Here is a 25832-nt window from a genome sequence, read left to right on the forward strand (position 1 = left end):
GTTGACTAGCTGTCAAATGCACTTGGACTAAGACTTGCTCTCAACTTGTCAGAAAAATAAGGCCGCCTATAATTAATGCTTTTAGGAGTTAAATGCTTAAACTTTAAAAAAAAAAAAATTTAAAAAGCGGGTTAAGGGATCTTTAAAGCACTAAAATCCAGATGAATTAAATCAAGGAAAGGTTCAAATGATGATTAGGAAAGACAAATTGTAGAAGCAAAACATTTGGCCTCCATGTTTAGCTCGATGCCCGGTCCTTAGAATTTATTGAGATCTTTCACCTTCTGAATATTAATTGACTGATTCCAGACAGCTTTGTATTCCCTCATCATAATCTTGGACCATTGTGTATTCATCAACAAGCAGGCAGGCCATCTCAGCTCACCTTTACAGCAAAAGCCACCAAATTAATCTCTAAGCACACCGCAGTATTTAGAATGCATGGCCACGAAAGCATTAATTGAGTTGAGTAGGCCAGGCAAAAGCTCAATTGTTTAAACTCGGCTAGATTTAAATCCTCATAAGTACTGCTAATTAAGATAGCATGAGGCAGGTTTTGGACTGTTTAAAGGCAATCAATAGCCAGCTATTATTCTCCCCAGAGGTAAACTTGGCTTCCAGTCTTCACTTTGACTGAAGCTAAAGTGACAGGCAATGGCCTCATTACACACACAACACTGAGGCATGCAAATAATGGAGGTCTGGCGCAAGCAGATATACTCACAGCTACAGTATACATGTGTTCACACACTAAAATGCTTCTGAACAGAAGGAGCTGCACATGTTGAGCTGTTTATGTTGCAGGACAACTTGGTATCATCCAGCTGCATTCCTTCCTCAGAACAGAGCTTCCGATGGCCAGGACTTGAAAAACGCTTTACTGATTTATTTAATTTTTTTCTTTTTAACAGTGAAAATTGTTCTTGGAAAAGCGCTTTGCTGGCTACTGTTTTTCATATGACCGTAACTCATACTAAAACCCACCAACTCCCCATCGTTGGCACTGAAAGGACACGGTTTAGGGACATCATTCGCCAAATTGTTTTGATTTGCTGTTATTGCTCTGGCAAGGTAGTGCTCAGTGTATCTGACAGATTCCATTTAGACCTTATCTGATACGAAGCCTTACTCTATGAGTCACCAGGACCAAAGAAAAGAGTCTTATAAAAAGGCAATTATATCTGGTCCACTTTTTTTTAGGTGAGCAGTGCATCATGGACCACGGGGAATCATTACTTTTAATCCTGTCTTGCTTGGTTACTGCTCATTTGGAAAAGATATAACCGTCTTATTGTTATGTCTCTGCTTGAATAAAAGGAATACGATTACACTAGAAGGTAAAAGATAGAGTGCAGCATTTACAGATATCAAGAGATCAAAGACTTGGAAAAAAAATCAAGATTACATTTTAGATGTGAGTGTGACGGCTTTAGCTGATGGCATGATGACTATTTTACATCATATCGACTTAACTTTGCTTTGTGTTTCTGTCTTGTAGGGAGGACTAACGTGCTCCATCAGGAGAACAACTCCATTGATACTGGACAGGTCGACATAGGGAAGAGGGTCGGTCAGAGTGTCCCACCAGGGGTGTTCTGGCGTTCTCAGCTCAGCATGGAGCAGCCACGTTTCCTCAAGTTCAACATCTCGGTACAAAAGAACGCACTGATTGGAGTCTATGGACGAAAGGGTCTTGCACCATCTCACACTCAGGTAAAGGCTTTTTAAAAGTGTGTATTAATCAGATTTCTATCCATTTAAAGACACCATGTCACTAACTTCTTGTTATTCTTTTAGGTGTTATTCAACTTATAAAAGAAAAAAAACATCTTTTCTTTTCATTGGTAAAGGTTAATTTATAAGGCAAAAAATATATATCTCTTTAATTGTGATCAAGGTTTTTGCAGCTGCTTGATCTGTTAAGACTAGAACCTTGTGGTGACTAATGTTAATTAAAGTTAAGAAATCTTGATAGCTATTGCTTTGTAAGTGACATTACCGAGTCATTTCAGAGATTTTAGGGCTTCGCTGTCTGGTTACTGTTAGAATACATTTAAGCGTGTCACAAATTAACCTCTCAATGGCTTTATTACAACAGCAAATGAAGGGAAACTCAAGGATTTTCTCTGTCATTTTCCTTAATAACCACCCGTGGCTACAGTTGCTGCTTTTTCTTACATTTATAGTGACCTCCACCTGCACTAGAGGGTGTAAGAAACAAATTGAACCAAAACCCAATACTGTGTAGGTCCCCCTTGTGCCACGAAGAGAGCTCAGGTCTGTCAGGGTACGGACACAGGATCTGGGGGTGTCCTGGGGTATCTCGGACGATTAACAGCAGATCTGTTTGATGGTGTGGGTTGTGGGGTGGGGGCTCCATGGATTGGGCTCATGCACCTTCTGATGTTAGATCATATTGGAATCTGAAGAGTCTGGCCAAGTCAAAGCGTTGGTCTCTTTGCCATGTTCCTTGAGCTGTTCCAGAGCAGTTTTTGTGGTGAGGGAGGGCACAATATCCTGCTGGGGGAGGCTGCTGCCGTCTGGCAGTGCTGTTGCCATGGAGGGTGTGCTTCGTCTGCAATAATGCTTAGGTGGGTGGTATGAGTCAAAGTAATAGCCATGTGAAGAAGGTTTCTCAGCAGAACATTGCATAACTGCATATCTTTTTTTTTTTAATATAGTCATAGAAAAAGGCGTTATGTGTGTGTGTGTGTGTGTGTGTGTGTGTGTGTGTGTGTGTGTGTGTGTGTGTGTGTATTGCCTTTCAAATGCCTTTTTTTATGACAAATATAGATTTTTTTTTTACAAATTGGTTTTTGCAGTTACAAATAATCTCTGTTAGCATTATGTCCTGCACAATGTTCTTATTCAGCAGGAATTAAACCATGTTAAGGGTGTAAATATGGTGTTTTTAACCTTCCATCAGTTATTCACTTTGCCCGTTTGGACACAACACGACACTGACACACTTATCAAATTAGACATATTTGCAGTGACTTTTTTTGCTCTGTTATGGTCTCCACCAACCCCTGAGGAAAATCTCTGGCTCTTTAGCTGTTAAATGCTCTTTAATCTTCACCACTGCGTCTATCTGCCATCTGGTGCTGGGCAGATAGCGTGCATTGGTTTATTCGCTAGGAATGGCTGACTGCTGTATCTGGAAAACACTCTGGTACGAGCAGTGAGACTGAACCAACAGTAAAGTTTGTGAGCTGTGAAACCTCTCAGCAAATGTTTAAATAACCTTTAATATTAATGACAACAATCGTCTTTGGGTTTATCACTACAAATGACCCTTTTCACATTAAGCATAGCCATGCGGTCAGCGGTTTATATATGAAAATAATTACAGCTTCCTTAAGGATGTAAAGAAGCCTCTTCACCGTGTATTTAAGAAAGAGTGGAATCACAGTTGTGCATTGAAGTAAAAATGTATAAAGACTAATTATAACTGTGCCAATCAGTGTACATTCATATTACTTATTGGGTTATATATCTTCGTTTGCGAGTTTACTCACTTTACATTTTGAACATGTGTGCATTTGCAAATTAGCACTTAGTTTCCTTTCTCTCCTCTGTGTCGATTTGCCTGTGTGTGGGCATGCATGGCTTTCGCTTTCACTAAATGTCTGCCATTTGCAAATTGAAGTGTCTCCAAAATGTCTGATGTGTCACTTGAATGACATTTCTGGGCATCTGAATGTCCGATGTCTGGTGATGGTGATGGAAGCACTCAGACAATGGCTATTTTCCACCACACTTGACTGCAAAAGCTCTTAGCTTCACCTTCTCGACATTCTGTCTTAGTAAAGATGGGCTTCACTCAAGTGTAGACAGTTAAGGCCACTCTTTGACGGAAGAAAGTCCGATGAGAGTGACAACAGGTGAGCTGCATTGCACTTTCAAGGTGAAAAAAGGAAGCCCAACAAAATCAAAGACCAAAGGGTACTAATTAACAAGACACTACTTTTATGTCTCGAGCAATTGTTGTACAGACACTCAGGCTTGTCAATGCTGGACACTGTGTCCATTGTGGCCACTTCTAAATTACATTCTGCTCAGGTACTGGGGGCACAAATCAATGCATTTACTTAACTGAGCATGAAAGACCCCAATGAGAGATATTGACTGTTCGTCGTATTCACAGCTTGGAAGACAAGACAGCGTTTAAGTGCAACAGCCTTTCCACCTTTCTCAAATATAGACTTCCTCCATCTGCTATTGAGTGTCTGTCTGTGCTGATACAAACCAGACAAGTTAGAAGAAACAAACTTTTTTAGTTTTTCTCTTCGGAATTTGTTGTACCAGAATAAGTTCACTCAATCTAAGGGCTGAAGAATTTACAGGCGCTGAGCATTCCTCCTCTGTCCATGGGGCATCTGGCAGTCTCTCCACGCTTGGTCTCTTGACTGTTATTCACTGGTATTGTTGTACTGAGATGAGTTGGCGGGCTTTCACACCAGCTAATCGAGATGTATGCACTTGGCCAGGGGGTTTAGGGCTTGTGGGATGAACTGTTTTATTATTTCCCCCACAAGTCAACAACACAAAGAAGTCAACTTCCGCCAGGTTAATATCCATACCCTGCCCCCTGCTTTACTCAAAGGGGTTTAAATCACAGTGCTGACTTCACCTGCCCCTCGCTTAATGCTCTCTTTCCTGCAGTCAACTGAATGGTTGCTTGGGTCCATGTTGGTCACATTCCTGAGCACTAAGTCCAGTTTTAATGCTTCCCCCCCCTGCTCTATTTTGGAACCGTTTGGGAGTCCATTGTGTTTCCACAATGAGGCTGGATATTGCATACACCCAGGTTTAAACTGTTCATTCATCACCGTTTGACCACTGGGGGACAAGCAGTGATTAATTCAGCTTACACAATTAATGTTAAAAGTTATTGGTTGTACGATGACAGATTTATTGCTCTGCTGGTTTCCTGTTTTAATTTTTCCAAAAAAAAAAAAAAAAAGAGATCCCTCATTGTTTCTTGCTGATTTGCACCTTTATCACATTCATGTCTTGTCACTTTTTTATTGCTGGGGGCATATTATGAGCTGCCCTTGCCATCAGATAACCCTGTGATGACTCTGAGCTGCAGTAGCAGTTTCCCTGCTGATGGAAACAGACTGTTTTAATGCGCTGGAAATTTCAGTAACAATCGATTTAAACTGATTTGCTTCTTTTAGAAAAAAATGTGTTTTTATCTTTTACTTTTATATTATAACAATATAATGCCTGACTTGTTAGAAGCAAATGTGTCTGAAGTTTAAATTCAAAATTCTCCAGCTGTGTATCAGTCAAAAATCAATGGCCTAAGCAGGTCATCTAAGCCCTCTGCAAACAGCCTCATCACTGGATTTAAACTGAAGCACTTTTAAAAACAGCCACTGTGCCAATCTGTATTCATCACACTCCTAAACAGCCCACAGATTCTGTTCCAGCCTGAGTCTTCACTATAGGCTCAATACATCTGTGTAGCTAACAACTCCTTTAGCCGGGGGATCTGCTGTCTTCATCTGCTGAGCTCCTGTGCAGCCTATAGCCTGTTTGGAGATTGTTGGTATGTGTTACACTGTTTTCTGCTGCAGTGCTCTGTAACCTTCCGCCTCAGTCAAAATGAGGTTCAGGTGTTGAGCAGGTGCGGTGTGAGCAGATGCACTGCTTTATTCATTGGCAGGAATAACTCGTTATTCCTTGTTTACCCTGGAAATCGATGTTTGTTTGAGGGGAGAAAAAAAAGTACTGTTTTGCTGAATTCCCAACATATACAAAAGCAAAAATATGCCAGAGGGTATATGTTGTTTTTTTATTATTATTCTGTATGTACTGTAATGTTTTATGTTCAGTTCATTATACAGCGGTTATACCATTTTTTGTAGGGGAATCTACACATAATAAAAGACAAACAATTGAACGATTAAAACAAATGAAACATCAGTGGCACTTTCCAAAGCTTGTCAATACAGTTTGCTATTGATTTTAATTTGAAAAAGAACTAAATGCTCCACTCAATACTTTTTATTTGTATTTTGTATTTTGTGTGCAGGCACACCAGCACAGAGCAAATCAGAATTTTAAGTACTAGCATCCACACACCACATTATCAGTGTTAATTTAACAGATTGCCATCATGTCTGTAAGTGCGCTCCCATCAGAGTTAACAATGTATTTTTGGAACATTTCTGAGCATTTGCCCCAGAGCTATATCAGCTCTATCAGTATACAAACACGTCTCCAAACAACATCTATCAACTCCAAATAACTGTCACCGAAAAATCAACATTTATTATACTAGAATATTTGCTGTGCACACAAACCTGTTCTGGATGTGTCTTGCGTTAGAACTTTGCAGAGTTCCTGTCAGGCTGTTGGGGAAATCACAAGCTGCATACAAAGCATCGAGTATGGGAAAAAAAAAAAAAAAAAGCTTTTTGAACTCTGACATTTAACGAACACTTGCATCTTGTGGGATGTTTTCGGGGTGTTGTTTTGCAGTATGATTTCGTGGAGCTATTGGATGGCAGTCGACTTATCGCGAAAGAGCATCGGACTTTGAGCGAACCGGACACAAGGAACCGGCTGGATCACCCGGTCTCCGTCCACCAGGCCGGTTTCATCCAGTACCTGGACTCAGGGGTGTGGCACTTTGCATTTTATAACGACGGACGAAATGTGGAGTCGGTGTCCTACAACACCATCATCCAGGGTAAGAGGACACACATCTGCTACGATGGCGAATGAGTGTGATTACAATGATGTGTAATGACAAGTTTGGGAGTCTTTAATTTTCTTAAACAGCTGCGCCCGCATGAACAAACACTTTGGGAAAATCTGGCTGCCACACAAAACGAGCTGAGGTTTTTTAAAGTTTGAGCCACCTAGGAGGCAGATCTGGGTTTTCATTGGAGGGTAGTGGATTATTGTGCTCAACACTATAATACAAGCCCATACACAGCATTGATCCTTCCCTCCTAACAACCTCTTCAGTGTTCTGAAGTCTGTGAAATTTCCTTGTGGGTTTTGAGGTAGGAAAAACACTAAAGTTGAGTTAACGCTTTTCTTTTTCTATTTCCTTCGGGGGGTTCTATTGATCCGGCCCTACAAATATGAAGGTATCGATGTGAAGGGTCAAAATTGCCTGGGTCCAGCGCTGGCTCAATGAACATCCGATACAAGCTCGTGTAATAACAAAAAAGTTGTCCCTCTTAACGCCGATCAAAATGAGGGTCCCGGCCTTTTGGGGGTGCCCTTTATGAGCGATGGTCTGTTGAATGAACACAGGATCTGTCTGTAGGATATGTCAGATTAACTTCAACTCGGAGAGGATTTTGGCTGTAAACACTCAGGAGATTGCATGGCTTGTGCTGGCATGATCAGTCATTCAAGGGGTCGGGACGGTGGCGAAGCAGCAGAGGAGACAGGAGGAAAGGAAAATGTGTCAAAGAAATGGAATTATTGGGTCTAATTTAAAATGCTTGTGTGGCTTTTACTTAACATGGCTTAGACGGGAACGGTCGGGCTGCAGCATACTGTTATGGAGGCTTAGACCTTAGTGGGACATGGACAAACAGCTGTAAATGTATGCCATGCCTGATACAAGCCCTGCAGATAAGAGATGCTTAGAAATCCTAAATTCATGCAGGCGAAAAAGATAAGTTGGTGGCCTGGTTGTCTCACAGTATTTCATGAACTGCACAGTCGTCATTTGTTATAGAGGAATTTCAGATTTGTCCAATATGACAATCCAATGAGTTATTGATAGTTGGATTTGCACACTGCTGTACCCACAGAATCTGTGACAGAGTGCACACACAACTGCTACGGGAATGGAGAGTGTGTGGCAGGATCGTGTCACTGTTTCCCAGGATTCATCGGGCCGTACTGTTCCAGAGGTAATTACTAATTATTTTTTACATTTGTCTTAAAGAGTCACTTCACCCAAATTGTAAACATACATTTTCTCGCTTACCCAGCCAGCTATTGTTTTGATTTCTGTTGACCAGGTTTTGAGATTTCTGAGATTTGTGTTGACATCCGATATAACCGAGGTAAATCGAATTTCGTTCAAGGCGTCTCGAGAGCCTAATTGATAAATTGCCAGCGCCAACAGTAGCTTACTTTGGTACATATGTCAGCTGGTAAGTCACAGTAAAGCTTAAACCAGGAATGCCACAGTTGCCTCTGTGGCAGTTTAGAAACAATCCCAGTATTGCATTGCCTCGTCACTAGAGAGCACAAGTAGCATGTCCACAACAATACACATTTACATATGTATCGTGTTCAGCTGTATTCTGTGTGCAGATCAAGGTTTCTGTCTTTGAGCTACTTAGATGAATTTGAAGTGTTTCAACCTTTTGTTTGAAATTCTGTTTGCATTCTGGCTTTTGGTTGATTAATTTGTCCCTAATCAACTTGACTCAAACGCTGATTTTTAAGTATTTTTTTCTTACAACTCTCGGCAGACCTGTTGCGGCTGCAGTTGCACATTGTTGTTATTGTCCAGTATCACCAGTACATACAGCATTCACAGAACTACTCTGTACTACAAAAAACAAGTAGTCATGTTTTTTGAATATTGGCATCAGCTTTGTGCCAAATTAGCACATTTCCTTAATAGTCTGATATGTCAATATAGCAAATGAAACCAAACCTATCTGTCGGGCTACATATTCTATAATTTCGGTAAACAAGACAAGAACAATACCATGTAGCTGATTATGAACATCAATGAACTGCTGAGTTTAAAGGAATATCTGTTTTACGTTTGTATCTACAAACAAAATCGACCTACCAGCAACTCCAAAGAGACTCCAGGACAATCGTGTCCCTTTAATGCAAAGCCAGACGGGGTGTTTCCAATCTTTATGCTAAGCTAAGCTAACAGGCTACTTGTGCCAAATCTGAGATTTAAAATACAGAGTGTCTGCACTACGAAAATTACAAACTGGCTGATGTGGTCCTTTTACATTGTGGTGATGGATTCTTTAAAGCCGATGTCTCTCCTCAGCCGCCTGTCCGGTGCTGTGCAGCGGTAACGGCCAGTACACCAGGGGGCGTTGTCAGTGCTACAGTGGCTGGAAGGGCACCGAGTGTGACGTTCCTGCCTCCCAGTGCATCGATCCTCAGTGCGGGGGACACGGACTGTGTGTGGCAGGAAACTGTGTGTGCAACACCGGCCACAAAGGAACCAACTGTGAACAAGGTAACCTCAAAAAACAAATAAATAAATAAATAAAAAAAACTTCCCCTTGGATTCAAAGCAGCTAGATACAACATATTTCCGTGTGAGGCTCGGGGGGGAATTGACACAGTCCATTGGTGAAACAATCGGTGTTTTCGACTCCACCGAGCAGATAATGCTGTGGATGTTGCTATTGATACCGTGTGTATAAATTAACTCCCTCTTAGTGTTTAGCCCACATCAGTGCACGAGCTGGAACACACTGCGCAGTGGCCATTGATGCAGTCACCTATTGGAAGGCTCCACAGATGAAGACACCTGTTAAAATCGATCACTCAATGGCATCCGTTTCTCCGTTTACTAAAAGAAGGGCTGCCTCGTCTTTCTTGTCAACCTTTTCCACCCCCCCCTCCCTCACGTCAGTGCATTTAACTTTATTGATCTCCATGCAGACAAAAGGCAATTATCAGCTCGGATTTACATGTGGGAGTTGTTGCCCTTACATGTAAAAAGCTATTGAGTTCATTTAATGAGTATATTGCGGTTTTACTTCGAAGTGGGGCAATATTGGAAACATATATGGGAGGAAACTGCATTTGCTCCAAGCTTGTATGTTGCAGCTCTGGTGTGATAAATGAGTTCAGGTAAATAATCACTATCAGTATCCAAGTAGATATAAAAATGCGCAGAGCAATAGACTCCAGGGGAAGCACAGAAAAACGTTGTTCCAAATTATCCCTTGTTAGTAATGGGTTGATTATGCTGGTCATAATTGCCAATTATTAACTTAGATCAGCTAGTTGATCTGCAGATTGTTAATAGTAATTGATTATATCTGTCTAGACACTAATTGTGCTGCTTTTCCTAGTGCCCATAATGGAGCATAATTATGCTGTCAGTATGTTGGAAGTACCCTATAATATAACGTAGAGGAGCTAACTGAACATAGGGAGGAAAATTACTACCGGCCACCACCAAACTCTGCAGACATTTCAGCTGTGGCTCCCCAGCCATCATCTGGCACTCGAGCATTTCCACTCTAAAATGATTTTTGGCTGGTGGCAGACTCAAAGTGGCCTGGGTAAATAAGTAGGTTTGATATCCCGTCTCCAAGTGGTAAACTGACACCGCTGTCACCCTCACTGTGTGTCTTCAGTGGACTGTGTGGACCCGAAGTGCTCCGGTCACGGAGCCTGTCATCATGGTGAGTGTCACTGTAACCCGGGCTGGGGAGGGATCAGCTGCGAGATCTTGAAGAGCACTTGTCCCGAGCAGTGCTCCAGTCATGGCACCTTCAACACCGACTCGGGAACCTGCATCTGCGAGGCCAACTGGACGGGGGCCGACTGCTCCATAGGTCAGAACACATTTCACCCTTTCTTTCCATCACTTAAAGCCATTATGTGGAGAGTTTGTATATGATTCAAGGTTGCAGGAGATAATTATTTTCACAATCGATAAAACCACAGTTGCTTTCTCCGTTCATCGTTTGGCCATTGAAGAATAGGGAAAAGAGACTTTCTTCAAGCCCAAGGTGAGACATCCTACAATGGCTGAAAAGATATTAAATTAAGGAGCACATAGAAAAGAAAATACAAGTCAAAAAATTGAGAATTTGGGGGAAAAAAAGGTCATAGTTGATCTTTTATGTTGAAAAATGATTTTTAGATTAGTTGCTGAGCACTTTTCTGTTGATTGATTAATTGATTGATCAAAGCTGAGTTTGAGCTGCAATGTGGTTTTAGTATTTTAATGATGCAAGTTCAAAAAATGTGAGTTGTGGTGGCTTTTTTTTTGATGCCACCACTGGAGACACGAAGTTGGACATTTTTGAATTATCAAAGTGTTGTTTGTACTGCACCAACAAGTCCTCGCAAACTGTGCTGTCAGGTCTATAATGTCCTTTTAGTTTCTCCTTTTTCTTTTTTTTTGCTGTTTTTGTGGATGTGGTTTGACTTTCTTTAACAAATAATTGGCACCACATTTTTCTGTATTTATTCCAAACAAACTCCCCTCTTGCTGTGTGTAGACACCAGGTGTCCAAAGCAGCAGATGTATAAGCCCTCATTAGCAGGCTGTAAGTTGAAATAAAAGATCTATTTCATACAGCGCAGTATGTCAGCACGGGGGTGTCTTATTAAGAAAAATACAAAAAATAAATTAGGTGACATCAAAATTAATGTTTAATGATTTGCAAAAATATTACCCTATTTGAGGTAATTCATCATCACTGCTGTTAAAATATAATTTAGTGAACAATTTGTATTCCAACTTGGAGTAAACTCTTTGACTCAGTTGCCTTTTTTCAGCGCTCTCCCATAGGTGAGCATAAAGAACACAAAAGGTTTGTTTGTAACGTCCCACTGAGTCATTGTCTGGGAGTCTGTCGGAGATTTTTCCATCTCATGATCTATGCATACATGGTGCAGTGCTGTTGGGTTTTGTGAGCGCTACTCTAGGTTACACCGTCGCTGCATCACCTTGAGTAAAGTTTTACTCTCCATTTCCACAACACGCTTTAAACACAAGACGGCCTCGATGACAAAACGTCTTCTTTTTTCTGATGACGAGGATGCGCGAGCCGAGTGTTTTGAACCGTTAATAGCTACTCGTTTTAGTTTTTCCGTTTAATTCATCGGTCCACACAAGGACAGCTTCAAATGTGTGTCAACACAAGACAAACTCATTGAAATGCTTTGAAATGTCTCAGCTCTTCTCCAAGTAGGAGTAAGATAGTAATCTGAAACCACTACAGCAAACAAATCCAATACAAAAGCTTTCTTGGGTATGAGGAGACAGATGTTGACATCTGATATCCAGGAATTACTCAGGCTTGGAGCGTGTTGTGTAACAAACAAAAGGACTAAGTAGAGGCTTCGGTCTACTGGACAGGTAGTGGCACTGAGTTTACACATGAATTTAAATATAGTCCATGATTTTGGTTAAATTGGGTTACTAGAGCTGATATTTATAATAAAGCAGTATGTGAATACTTTGAATATTTTCAGCTTGAACCTAAATAAACAATACAAAAAGGCTCTAATAAATCAAACTGAGGGTGAGATCACACCCTCAAAGTTGGGTAATCAACGCTTGTGGCATGTGCTGATAATAAGCACAGCATATGTTGACAGTCACACCACACGTTATGTTTGTGACCCAGAGTGTGTTCTGATCGAAAACACAAGTGTGTTGTTTAAAAAAGAAAAAAAAGACTTAAAGGTTTGCTCAGAACGTTTTCCAAAAAATACCTGAGCATTTTGTAGCAACTTTAGTTCGGTTTTTCATTTAGTTTTGTTTTTTTCAATTAGATGAGACAATTTTGTATTCCCATCTGCTCGCAGCAGAGCCTCTTCATTTGTTAACGGGTTTGTATTCAGAGGGTTTGTCTTGCGACACAGGTAGGTGACATGTTAGTTCAAAGGCTGGCCCCTCCCATCTGTTATCTGAGGCTGAGATTCAGGTGATTTATGCGCGCGTCCTCTCTCAGAATAGACTCATTCTCCGTGTGTTAAAGCCAGACACACACTGAGTCAAACTATTAAAAGCAGAAGTTGCAGTTTGCATCTGTCAGTACAAAAGGATGTCGAATATATTCCTCTTGGCTGAACTGGAATTGGAAATTAAAGCATAAGAAGGCAGGATGGTACGTTTGAGATGATAGATGCCTGGGCAGACCTTTTGAAGCAGCATGTTGCTAGTTTGGTCCGTGCCCAAGAAGAAAGAATAATTGTGTTGGTGAACAGGGATTTTTTTCTTCTTTCCTTTTGTGTCTCATTTTATTTTCTCTTTTTAAAGAGAAGTAATTTCTTATTCTATTAAAGTTTTCTGAATTTGACACACAGTCCTCTCGCTTGGCAAGATAACTCCGGCTCAGCAGGAGCAGAAATGACGAGACCGGCCTCGCTGCAGTCCAAAAGTTAGGGAGTTTACCCATCTGGGTGGGTGGAGGATTCCTTCGTAATTAATGCTGCGGCTCTTCTTCAATTAAATAAACTTTAATTAACAAGCGCGTAGCATGGATCGAACGCCCACAACCCCTATCCAGCTCGAGTCAGGGGCATGTTAAAGGCAGATAAACACTTTTGCGCTAATGAAAAATTGATTGCATAGATTCTATGGGAAGGAGGTATTCCTTTGGAATCGAATGACTCCCCTCCAGAGGCATGCTTAATATTCTACAGTGTCGGCTCAGCTTAATCAGAACCATCCAAGGTCCCTCAATCGAAGAAAAACTCTATTCAGAGAGCTGGAACAGACAGTTAAAAGAGCCTCAGTAATGGGGATGAGTGTGGGCAAAGCAGTAAAAAAAAATAATAAAAATACATGAACAAAATGAGAGGATATTTTATCCATGACTTGTTACATTTTGGGCAGCAGAATGATGTGGGCTAATTTGCCTTCCCGGAAGGCTGTACCAAGTTTTCAAAAAGGCACAAACTTTTCCGTTGCGGGGCTATATACATTTCCTGGAGCATCTAGTCTCGTAAAATTTGAGAACATACTTGAGCTACTTTCCTCTAGTACACTGACGGCTATTGTCTCAGCAGAAAGCTTTATGGCTCTTCTGTTCAAAAGCTTTGATAGAAGCTCTTGGTTCCAGAAAATCAACATTTCTTATTCTCACACAAGAGCAGCCACAGCTTGTTGAGTCTAGCTTTCGTCTGCTACAGACTGATTTACTCACCATCCATGGATTCAATCATTAGAATTTTCTGAAGATAGCCCACACTCAAAACAACTGCTCCACCGTTTCCAATGCTGTGTTGATGCTGATCTAACATCTGAGTCCAGACATAAGAACCTGCTTAAATCCGGAACCCTCGCCTCAGCCTGCCAGGACTACTTGCAAATGAGCTTTTAGAAAATGTAAAACCCAAAAGCAGTTGTTGTGGGAGTTTTTAGATACACAGTAATTGCAGTGCTTCAGTTTTTTGGAGCTTTTAGAGTGATGACATGTTTTGTTTTATTTTAGGACTACTGCACACTTGAAAAAAAGAATAAAGTGTTCTCTGAAATTAGTCTGATAAAGGCGTGTTAAAGTAGCTGCAGAAACAAAAATGACTTGCTTTTGCATGTGCTTGGAGGGGAAAAAGCTTTGTTTAAAAAAAAAAAATTCCCAGGTAATTATTCAGAGAAATATTCACTTATTTTGTGTGATTAGCGCTGATGTCACTTCAGAGGGACGAAAGATGGTGGTTACACTGATTGGAGCGGTTTGTTTCCAAGCTAATTAAAAACCTCTAGAATTTATTGAATACATTTTTATCTAAAATAGATGTAAACAGAGTCATACATCATTTATTTGCTATTATAGAAAAAACAATATGCTTCTTTAATGTGTTTCTGTTTAGAGTTTTTTATGTCTTCGGTGTGGACTCTGACACACTTTCATTGGTTTCAGTGCACTGGGAGGGTGTTGTGTTGGGGAACAGTTTACAGATGAAATGTCGAGCGTTGAGAATTTAAAGGATTTTATTATTGGCTGAACCCATAAAAGTAATAAGACTATACATCAAGATTAATATTATACTTTTTAGAGGATGAGTTAAGCCCTTTTTTTCCCCGCTAAGCTACACATTGTGTGTTTTGGTAAGTGGTAAGTAAAAGTTGATTGGACATTCAATTTTTTTCCTCGTTTTACTGTGCTGACATTTCGTACGTCAGCTACGCTCATTTAAAAAAGAATTGTGTACACGACAAGTCCATCGAGATCCATATAGCACGAGGAAGCAGTAAAGGCCTGACATTTTCCATGTAAAATGAAGCGTGTTAAACATTCCTTTAACAGATAGCAGTAATTTTGAGTCTCTTTAGATGAAATAGTATCAGACGCTGAAATAGTTACCGTACAGTGTCAGAATTTTTACAGCAGTTTTTCTTTTTTCTTTTTTTCTTTTTTTATACGAATGGGGTTTCAAGCATGTCTTGTTTACAGTTAAACTTGTTGGCCCACTTTAACTGAGGGAGCCAACACTTCTCAGCAAACATCAGAGCATTTTTCTGTGGTGGCAGATGCATCTATACAGAATACAAAAATACCCCAGTGCAGTAGAAAAAAAAAACGGAGAGGGGGGGTGGGGGAAAAAAAGCAGCTTTTCTCAGAACAGAAGCTACATGTCTCCATGGCTCTTTGTTTTGCGACAGAGGTGTGTGTGGTGGACTGCGGTCCCCACGGCTCATGCATCAGTGGTGTGTGTCACTGCGAGGAAGGCTGGACAGGACCAGAATGTGAGCAGAGGGACTGTCACCCACGCTGCATCGACCACGGAGTCTGCCGAGAGGGCAAGTGTGACTGCCACCAGGGCTGGACGGGTGAACACTGCACCATCGGTGAGCCACAGTGACACACACTGTACTGTACACCTACACACTCTTGACAGAATGGCAAAAACTACAGAGGAAATTCATTTATGGGCAGCCTGAAAAGGGAAAATACGGAGTGTGAATGTCAGTATTTTCAGTTACAAGCATCAGTTGGCAGTGATCACGATACACCTCCGTTGCTGCCTACCTTCTCCAAACAACTACCTTTGCATGACAAACTAGTGATGAGTAGTTTTAGTGATATTTTCAGTGCTTCTTCGAATCCAATTTCCAAAGATCACTGAACCAAACACTGTGGTCGTGGATTTCTTTATTTATTTCTTCTTCTGAAGGCTTGTCAGCCACAATCACTGGTTGCAAGTAACTGAAAACTTTAACTCAAGTGCATAAGAACATCTCGGAGACACCTTTGTCTATTTCTCATTTCTCGCCTCCCACTTTCTGCTGATTAATATTTTACATCACCATCATACGCTGCCATCAGTTTATCAAATTTGTCGCACGTTGCAGCTTTCAGACATGTGTAATGTTTCTTAAAAGCTCCCCAACTCAACCAGATGCAACTATAAAACACCGCACATGTTATTTAATCAATTAGGTTAAGAATAATATAATTATTTTTGCATTGTTAAAGAGACCCATGTGACTAGTTTTCATACTTGAATGAGTTGTATATATTGATGGAAAAGCTTTTGTACCTGAGTAACATTTGAATTGGAGGACTTTATTTCTGCCTATAAAAGCTTTGAGTCTTTCTTTCATCTCTGGCTGTGCTGACTGTTACCAAACACATCAACACAGGAGTTTTTTGGAGGCCATGGCTCCTTCTGGAAATATCACCTTTCTATTCAGCAAATGAGTTTGTCCTCTATCGACTGTCAAAATTTGTGGCCAATGTAGAGGTTTGAATGAACTGGAATTCAATTTGCTGCTACAGTGACAATGAAAAGCAAAAATGAATTCAATCAAAATGTTGCAAATTCAACTTTAACTGCAAACTGCCATGATAGACGTTAATCCAAGTTAAAACAACAGGAGGAGGGAAAAAAGCCATTATGTCCTTGCTTTATGGCGAGCTGTCGCTCACTCTTCTGCTCTCTTTTTAAAATTTTCCCCTTTGCAACACCTCACATTAACTTTGTAATTTATATAATCGATTTAGATATTCCACCTTTTACACTGCTGAAGTGATGCTCCTGTATTAGTGAGTCGAGGGCAGGTATTTAGGGAGCCAAAAAGCCGCGGGTAGGCCTCTTTGGAATATCATTTTTCTGAAATGGCAGTGCTTCACCTGGCATTAATGAGGATAATGACTTCTGAGATGTCACTTCCTATTGACCTTTAACTCAGACTTCCTCGACACCTTAGCCTCTGTCAAAGGTCCTGTAGTTAAACCCTGACACCCCGCGTCAAACAGCATTCCCTCAAGTGTCATTTCCAGCCTCTCAATGACGACACATTCCCCGCGAAACAAAGATCGGGCACTCCAAACTCTTGAACCCTAATTATGTATTTACAAGTTCTCTCATCAGCAATCCCCTGTCCACAGCGCAAATCCATCTCTGAGGGGAGAGGAGATTGCAGTGAGGGAGTTGTCGGAGGGGTCACATTCCTGATCTTATTAATCTTTCCTTCCTCAGGGCCGACTGTGCATCATCCATTTTCTCTTTCTTCTCCTTCTGTTTAAGGCTCCCGTCAGGAAAGCAACTCCTTGCTTTGGATGCAGTGGCGATGAATAGGCAATGCGTTACCTTTTCTTGGAGAACCAGGAGCTTATTTTGTCTTTCAAACGCTGAATAACTGCCATTTGCACAAAGCGCCTTTTAATCACATTACATGGTCAGAGCTTGAATAGAGGACTTCCTTGGCCATTCTTTTGTCACAAGCATCTAGATCCTGTTTTATATGCAAGGCTTAACCCATTGTCACTGCTTTCTCAGCACTGCAGTTTACCGCTAAGGTGTTTTTGATTTGTCTTAGTCTGCTGCTAGTGCATTGCCTTGCTGTTGTTAAAACCACTGAAGTAGAGATGACGGAGAAATTGAAAAAAAAAAATAAAGGAGCGTAGTATGCCGCTTCATGATGCGTTCATATTTGAATCAGCCTGAGCCTATATACATCCTGGCAAACAGACAGTGAAATGTTTTGAAGTAGATTTTGATGAAACTGGCTCATATGGTCTGGAATCAAAGGGTATTACAATACTCACATAGCAGGAGAAACTGTGTTTTTTTTCCTCTCCATTGTGTTAGCTTGTCTTGCTTTGTCAAAGCAAAGCAGATGGAGAGTGTTAGCAATGAATATTTCACTGAGCACAAGTTGCTGAATTAATTTGGGCTGTCTCCTATAGACAGAAATGTAATCACCATTCACAGCGCTTTTGCAGACGCTTTTTGATTCTGACCACAGAGGCATCTATAATTCCAATTAATCACTCAATGCTTTAATTAACATCAACACTCCAAGTTTGTCAAATGCAGAATTTGTTCATTTTGCTGCAGCTGAACTATGAATCTGTTCTAAATGTGCAGCCTCTGTCTGTGTTGTTTCCCTCTCACATAAATTTTCTACCTGTTTTTTTTCCCCCTTCTATTTGCATTCCTCTGCCTAACTCCTACTTATATCCATTCTCTTTTCTATTTTATGTCTGTATGCCTCTCTGCCTGCCTATCTGTCTCTTTCCAACTCCCTCTTGGCTTACATGTATAGCCCTGGATTCCAGAGTATCAGGTAAAAAAAAGCACTTTTCACTTTGCTTGAGAATTATACTCTTCATGCTAGATGTTTTTTTGGTTTAATTTAATTTTAATTTTTAAGAACCAACCTTAATTTGCCTTTTAAAAAAAAAAAAGTGAACTCTGTTAAGACAAAAATTGGGTGAGCTCGCAGCTTCCCTCTCTTTCTGTAATATCAGTCATATCCTGTCACTCATGCTTAGCATTAGCTATTCAGCTCAATCACCGTAACTGCTGTGAATTACATACACAGCGGAGAGATTGAAATTAGAGCAGAAGCTAACACGTGGTGAAGACAACGGTAATCTTTGGGAAAACTACCTGCAAAGCTTCTTTTGCAAATATTTAAACCAAGTTGGCAGGTACATCAGCTTTATGCCAGCCACCGTTTCCACTTTTTGTACTCCCTGCAAGTTACAATAAGTAAATGTGTTTGTCAGTCTTAGCTCTCTGCCACCACAGAGATAAGTAATTTTCTTTTCCAAATGTTTCCCTTTCCTCGGTTGTGTAATAGGAGCAGTCAAGATAGGATATAAAGGTAAATTGAACCACTACCCCACCAAGGGAGATTGTCACGAACAATCCCTCCCCGCTCTCTGTCTTTCCTAGCACGGCGTATATACACCTGTTTTATGTCCGAGTCGATCATAATGTTTCTGCTGTGATCCTGCTCCCCCCGATATGTCCCCTCATCTCCTGTCCGTCTTAACCAGTCTCACACCAGACTCCACGGTCCCTTCTCCCCACCACCACCCTGTCTTAATTCCCTGTGTCTGCCAGATTAAACGCCCTGAACTGGTGTGGTTTAGTCATGTTTCGGTTCCCTGTCTTCACCCTCCACTAGAAGGAATGCGATCTGGCAGCAAGTGCACTGTTTTCTGTAAATGTGGAGACTCTAGATCCTCCCTCTTTCTTACCCCTCTTCCCCCTATTTACATATATACTTCCTCTTCCCCTTTGATGTTGCTGTTACTTCACATGAGTGTTTCAAACATCTGCACTGGGCTATTCCTACTTTAATTATTTTCAGGGAAAAGCAATGGACTTCTAAGACAGTGATTTTCAGCTTCTTAAATGGGATTTGTGCAACTTTGAACTGAAAAAAAAAAAAAAAAACCTTGAAATTCGGATTGAAATACAAAAAAAAAAGAAAAAGGGGGGGAAAAAAACAAAAAAAAAACTTGTGGATTTGACATGAAGACAGGCATTCATTTAAAAGTCACACTATGAGGATTCATGCAGCCATAAAAGAAGTCACTTCAACTTACAAAGAGACATTCAAACTTTGATTTCAGCACAAAAACAGCACCAAAAATTCCTGTGAGGATTTGACTCGACGTGCATTCGCAGCATCTCTCATTGGTCTACTAACAGCAAGTAAACCGCTCAGCCGCTCCCGCCTCCTTTTATCCCAATACGGTTCACTTTTCACTACAGCTGCACAGTCCTGAAACTCATGTGAAACGACTGTAACTCCTCACAACCTCCGCCCCCATCCCCAGTCCTGTCAGAGGTGTATCGTACTGTATGTTCACTCGATACTGTCTTTTATCATCTTTGTCCCTCCTCTGCCCCCTGTCCACTCTAAATGCCCCCTTCGCTCTTGTCTTCTCGCCCCTTTCCCTTTTGCCTTCTTCCTCCTGATTTCCTTGTTCCGACTTGCTCTGCTGTTTGACACGTACATGATGTGTTGACAGACGGCTGCCCCGGGCTGTGCAACAACAACGGGAGGTGCGTCCTGGATCAGAACGTCTGGCACTGCATCTGCCAGTCAGGATGGAGAGGGCTGGGCTGCGATGTAGCGACTGAAACGCTCTGCTCAGATGGCAAGGATAACGAGGGAGGTAGGAAGAAGTAAAAGCCTTGTACAAATTGTCTTTTAGCTTCAGAAAAACTTGTGTGTAACCGTTATTGTGCCAGACAGAAAATTGGCTTTGATGTGGCTCCTCGGTGACAGTGCAAACAAACAAAACAAATCAATCATACATAAAACATCACTGGGAAGAATATGCAAATGGAGCTGCAGAGCAGATTGTTAAACAGCACGCTTTAAAATATACAGTAGATCAATTATAAAAAAAGGAAGCTGAGACTATATAGCAATGCCCGACAAGCTGGATTTGTAATGAAATGCTCCTCGGCCTGTCGAGCAAGCACAACGCTTTAGAGGTTCTCGTTAGGTGACATATTTTGGAAACGGTTCATGCTTTGTATCAGCGCAGGATCTCTGCTTTAACAAACTTTATTTCATGTTAGAAGTCACCTATGTGTACTCGAGCACAGCACAGCAATGGAGATGCCCGTGTTGCCGTTGTCAAACCCCGGCGTATCCAGGTCAGCCGAGCTTTTCCTCCCCCGTCTCCAACGTCCCTCCTGTTTTCCAGATGGGCTCGTCGACTGCATGGACCCAGACTGCTGCACTCAAATCGCCTGCCAGGGTCAGACCTACTGTCGCGGCTCACCTGACCCCGTTTCCATCGCGGGCCAGGGCCAGAGTTCAGCCGCTCAGCCCACGTCTAAGAGCTTTTACGAGCGCGTCAGTTTTTTGATTGGTCCCAGTGGCAGCCACGTGATACCCTGGGATAACCCTTTCAACAGCAGGTAAGCAGCTTAATGAATTACAGACAGCTTTTTAATTATTTGGATCACGTTGGCTGTTTGCTGTCTCATTAACGGTTGAGCGAGGCACCTGTGTTTGTGCAGCCACTCTGAAACGTCCAAGAATCTCACATCCCTTTGTGTTTGCAGTCAAAATGACAAGTGTGTTTACAGTAGTTTGGCTGCCACATGCGAGGAAAGATTAAGTCGCTCACGAGTGGGCTCGTTCCTTCCCCAAAACCCGCCGCTATGACAGTAAAACCAAACGCATCAGGTTGTTTATGCCAAGATAACAGGACCGTGTGGTTTTCTCAAAATGAAAAGAAAAGTACAGCAAAGGCGAGCGGACCGTTTTCGCTGCAAATGAATGTCCCGTATACTGTATCTTGTATCAGAATATTTTTCCCCTGCATCACACAGTACATTTGTATATCTGAGGCGAGAAAACTTCAATAGGCATTTCTTTGATATTAGCCAGAAACCCTTTGTTGCTTGAAAGTGTTCGTCCAACAAAAGAACATCAAACAAGGCTGTGAAAAATGTATTTTTTTATTTTTTTTATTTTGCAAGTTACCACTGGGTGAAAATATGATCTAAAATTACACCTGCCGTTGATCTTACGTGATGCAGAACTTGATAGTTTTTGTACTTTGATGACATTTTCAAGTTGGTTTCTTTGGTTCGCAACTCATAAAGATGCTGTGTTCAGTCATTTAGGGAGGTAAAGGACTGTGAAGCGGTTCACGTAATGTTAATATTAGCCACTCTGTGACATTGCTCTGTGGGAGGTGGTCTGTCGGTTGGTCCCCCACCTCGGTCCAAATGGAAGACCACTTTGGCATTTGTTGTCATGTGATTTAATGTCTTGTTCCTATGAGGATGAACCACCTCAATACCTTAAAAGCGAACATCCCATCAGCCTTAGCTGGTAGAATAGAATAGAATAGAATAGAATAGAATAGAATAGAATAGAATAGAATAGAAATACTTTATGAATCCCAGAGGGGAAATTCAGTTATTTCAGCAGAGAGAGTCACCACCACCACATATACAGATGAATAAGCAAAAATATTCAGAAGAAAAATAAACAATAAGAAAATATAAAATGCAAACAAGAATGTACAAAAGTGTTTCATGTAGAGTGCAAATAATGTGCAAGAGTCCAGGAGTTGAACAAAAAGTGTGCAAAAAAAGCAATTTCAAATGACAGAACCAGACATTACACCTGCTAAACGTCCACGCTGTCATGTTTAGGGCAAGTATGAATGCTAGCGTACTCCAAAGTATCCCTGCTTTTAGTATTTCTCTTGTATTCCTCATAAACTTTTCAGGTTTGTTTTCTTGCGCAGATCCCTCCAGGTGCATTAAGCGCAGAGTTTTATCATGCTTCAAAGACATTTTGACATTCATGGACATGGAACTCGTGACTTCTCAGCTCGCAGCGTGCCCACATGTTTTTCTTCAGCTTGTTGCAAGAAAACTTATTTTTTAAAGGTTTATCAAGGTGAAGAGTCTGATTGAAAAGTTTGATGCAAAGGGCAGAAAGATCTCGTCCAATTATTAGACTACCGTGCCGCACCAGTGTGCAAACTGAGGAGACAGTTGTGGTTTTTTTTTTTTTTTCCACCCAGCCCACAGTGCACTCCCACATCTGTGCCGAATCGTAAGTCGGGTTTGTTTTGTGACTGATGGAGAGGAAAATGAATGCTAACTGTGTGCAGAAGGCTTTGGGAATATTTCCTCCAATAGTTTAAAGTAATCCATATGTAAATAGCATGCTTTACTGAAAATATAGAATGAGGCAATTCCCCCCAGCCGGGTTCTCAGTAATCCTCATCCTCATTGTCTTCAGCTTACTGTCGATTTCATGTCTGGCAGTGGCATTAACTCTCTTGCTCACAATATTCATTTGCCTTTTTATCTCCTCGTAGAAGTTAGTATTATAGTCAAAAACAGCATTTTAGTTGCTCTGCAAACATGCATACCGCTAAGTTTGACAAAATTAATTATCTTCTTTTATTTTATTTTTTCACATTACGCATCAGCACAAACGCTGTACACATGAAGCCGTTTCCCAAAGAGTCGTATAATGAAGTAGAATTTTTTTGCAGTGGCAGAGTTTGTGTGGAGACCCATTTTTTTTTAACATTAATTTGAGGTTATAGTGTGAATAATTTATCGTCAGACTTTGCAGAATATACATTATAAAAATAAATTCTCTGAAGCGCTGGAACAATGCCAGAAGAGAAAACTTCCAACAACAGAGGCGACTGTTATTCAAAGTTAATGTTCAACGATACGGAAATGGTAAACAGTTAGAGGTAATTTCTCTCTATTTTTTTTTTTTTTTTTTTTCAGGAGCTCTTGTGTAAGCCAAGAGAAAGAGAGCATATTTCAGCGCGCGGTCAGCTTTCAGAACTCGGCAGTAAACGTGTCCCTTGTGTAGCGCAGAGAATAAAACATGTGTCGCGGCGTAGTACCCCCCCCAGCCATATCACATGTCCCCACACAAGCCTCCCACTGGGTTTTCAGATGGTGTTTTTCTACAGCCAGTGTGGGACAATGACAGATAAGAATGCATGAATTATATGATTCACGTCTGGGGTTTCAGCAGGTGGTGTCACTTCACGTTTGTTTTGGGGAAGCGGGGTGTGGGGGGGGTTCGGTTCCTGTAGCACCAGTCTGCCTCTCCAAAGATTAATAGAGACACGGGGAAGAAAGAGTGAACCTTCACTGGGGCTCTTAAGTGGCCTTGTTCTTTGAGCCAGTAAATAAACGATGGGAGATGGTTGTGCCAGACATGGAGCAGGAGGGAAAGAAGAGTGGGTCTGAAGCTGTTGATCATCCCTGTCTCATATACGTAATGACCCGGAGATAAAGTGGCAAAATGGGACTTTTTTTTTTTGCCCAGTAGTGACAAATGCAGAGGCAACACTTAAAATTCAGCTCTATGGTTGAGAACTGGGGCATGATTAAACGCTGATGGAGAAATATAGCATTGTCTTCCCCTCTTACCTTCATGCACAAGACCGACTTAACAAATGACTTCACTCCTAAGAATATAAGAATAAGGATCAGTGTTGGACAAGTTCTACCTGAAGGCCCTGACTTCATGGTGAATAATGGCAGCGGATTTCTTAGGCTTTAATCATGTATGAATCTTCTGTGTATGATTTATAAAGCAAAAAAATGCCAAAGAAAATACAGTTTTTTAGGCGAAAGCAGGGGAGGAGATGCTGGGGGGGCGGAGAGCCTTTTGACCAGAAGCAAATCCATTTACCAGCAGGGAAAATCTGAGAGGGGAAAGTGAATGAGTAATGGTCTCCCATGCTAGGCAAACTACCACAGAGGTGCCCTGAAGTGAAGCATTTAACCCCCCCATCTCCTCCGGTGGCATTACTGTTTGGCCAGCACAGGGAGGTGGGTTAAGTAAGGCAGCCATCAGGTGTGACTGTACATAAAAGTGCTGCTGGAAAAAGAGGATCTGTGTTCAGAAAATGTCTCCTGTATTTATTTTCCCCATATGTCCTCACATTTTTAGAAAATATGGGGGGCAATTTTTTTGCTTATAGGCTTGAAACCAAATGTTCACATTTTCACAGCTGAACATTTTGCATTCTTTTGTATTCAAATCGTCACTACATATGGCCTCACCTCTCTAAATTATTGTGGCGATTTTATTTATTTATTTATTGCATTGCTGAATATCCTGTCTTTTTATAAAACTCGCTTTTATTTCTTTTTTTTCCCTTTTTTTTTTTGGTGACAGTTTTGCCTCCAGCGTTGCATTTTGTTGTTACGAATTCCTATAAAGTGCCTCTTGACACGTCAGCCGCTGAGCTTTGCAACTTCTCACATCAAGAGGATATCTGTAACGGAGTTGGAGAGCTCGTTCTAACACAATTCTTGTTGATATATTATCTTTCATCACAAGTATTACCACAGACATTTATCACGCCAGTGAGCACCAGCTTTCAGCGTGACACTGACAAAAGGCTCTTTTTTTGGAAGCAAAAGTACTCAGCGGAATAATCCCGCTTGGATCACAACCTCTTCAGATGCATTTTACGAGAAAATTCCTAATTCAGCGAGGTCAGCGTGATAACAATTCTGCAAATATTTCACTCATGAATCTCATTTGATAGCCTCGCTGCTGGGTGTATCGTACACTTCATTTACCAAGTTGACTTTGCTTGGCAGACCGATGATTTAACTGTGAATCTTGTTGGCGAGATAATATGCTGTGTGTTTATATTCTTAGCTTGAGATAGCCTCACAAAATGAAATGCACCGAGAGCTATATATAATGTTGCATGTTGCCTTGTGTCACAATAAAGCTTTAAATATAAAAAAATAGGTCCTCGTGGAGCATAAATGCTGCAATACATGTGCAAGACGCTGCCAAATCCTAACAGAAACCCTCTTCCCAGTGAATTATGGGTTCCTAAAAGCAGTGAAGAGACACGAAGAAGGACTCTGTTAGGTAGCATTTTCATGAATAACAACCACTGACATGTGTGTGTTCCTAACGGTCAGTAAATCATACCTCCTACTCCTGCTGCTGGCAACGGGATGACAGTTGTTAGCAGTGCTGATGCTGTGGTCGCTTGTTGACGCCGGCTGGCATTGTTTGTTTACTCAGCTCTTTCTGTGCTTGTTTACCCACACAGCCTGGCATCAGTCATCCGGGGTCAGGTCCTAACGGGAGACGGGACGCCGCTGATTGGAGTCAACGTGTCTTTTCTGCACTACCCGGAGTACGGCTACACCGTCACGCGGCAAGATGGCATGTAAGGGAGCCCCCGTGCACACATGCATCAGTAGGTGCAGCGTGCAGGGACGCGCAGCAATCCATCTGCATCTATCCACACTGATTTACATGTCCAAACAAACACAAGCAGTCGCTCAGTAGCAGATCAGTCCTTAGGTCCAACCTATGCCCCTGCAACGATTTATTTGCGGCGTGTGCTGTCCCCAGTGCCGGGCGGAAAAAA

The 25832-nt window shown here is 41.4% G+C and overlaps 1 protein-coding gene across 1 annotated transcript in view; it reads left to right on the forward strand.

The window, feature by feature from the left end:
* LOC103375912 (teneurin-3) overlaps positions 1–25832 on the forward strand; it is a 124879-nt gene that overhangs the window by 63914 nt on the left and 35133 nt on the right. Inside the window, exons 6-15 of the mRNA XM_008306213.1 lie at positions 1499–1713; positions 6493–6703; positions 7788–7889; positions 9005–9199; positions 10335–10535; positions 15326–15511; positions 18215–18235; positions 19938–20084; positions 20625–20841; positions 25509–25628. Coding sequence (XP_008304435.1) covers positions 1499–1713; positions 6493–6703; positions 7788–7889; positions 9005–9199; positions 10335–10535; positions 15326–15511; positions 18215–18235; positions 19938–20084; positions 20625–20841; positions 25509–25628 — 1615 coding nt within the window. The remainder of the gene's footprint in view (positions 1–1498; positions 1714–6492; positions 6704–7787; positions 7890–9004; positions 9200–10334; positions 10536–15325; positions 15512–18214; positions 18236–19937; positions 20085–20624; positions 20842–25508; positions 25629–25832) is intronic.

This window comes from Stegastes partitus, unplaced genomic scaffold (assembly GCF_000690725.1).
Source record: "Stegastes partitus isolate 25-593 unplaced genomic scaffold, Stegastes_partitus-1.0.2 Scaffold3630, whole genome shotgun sequence".
In the NCBI taxonomy this organism is placed as follows: domain Eukaryota; kingdom Metazoa; phylum Chordata; class Actinopteri; family Pomacentridae; genus Stegastes; species Stegastes partitus.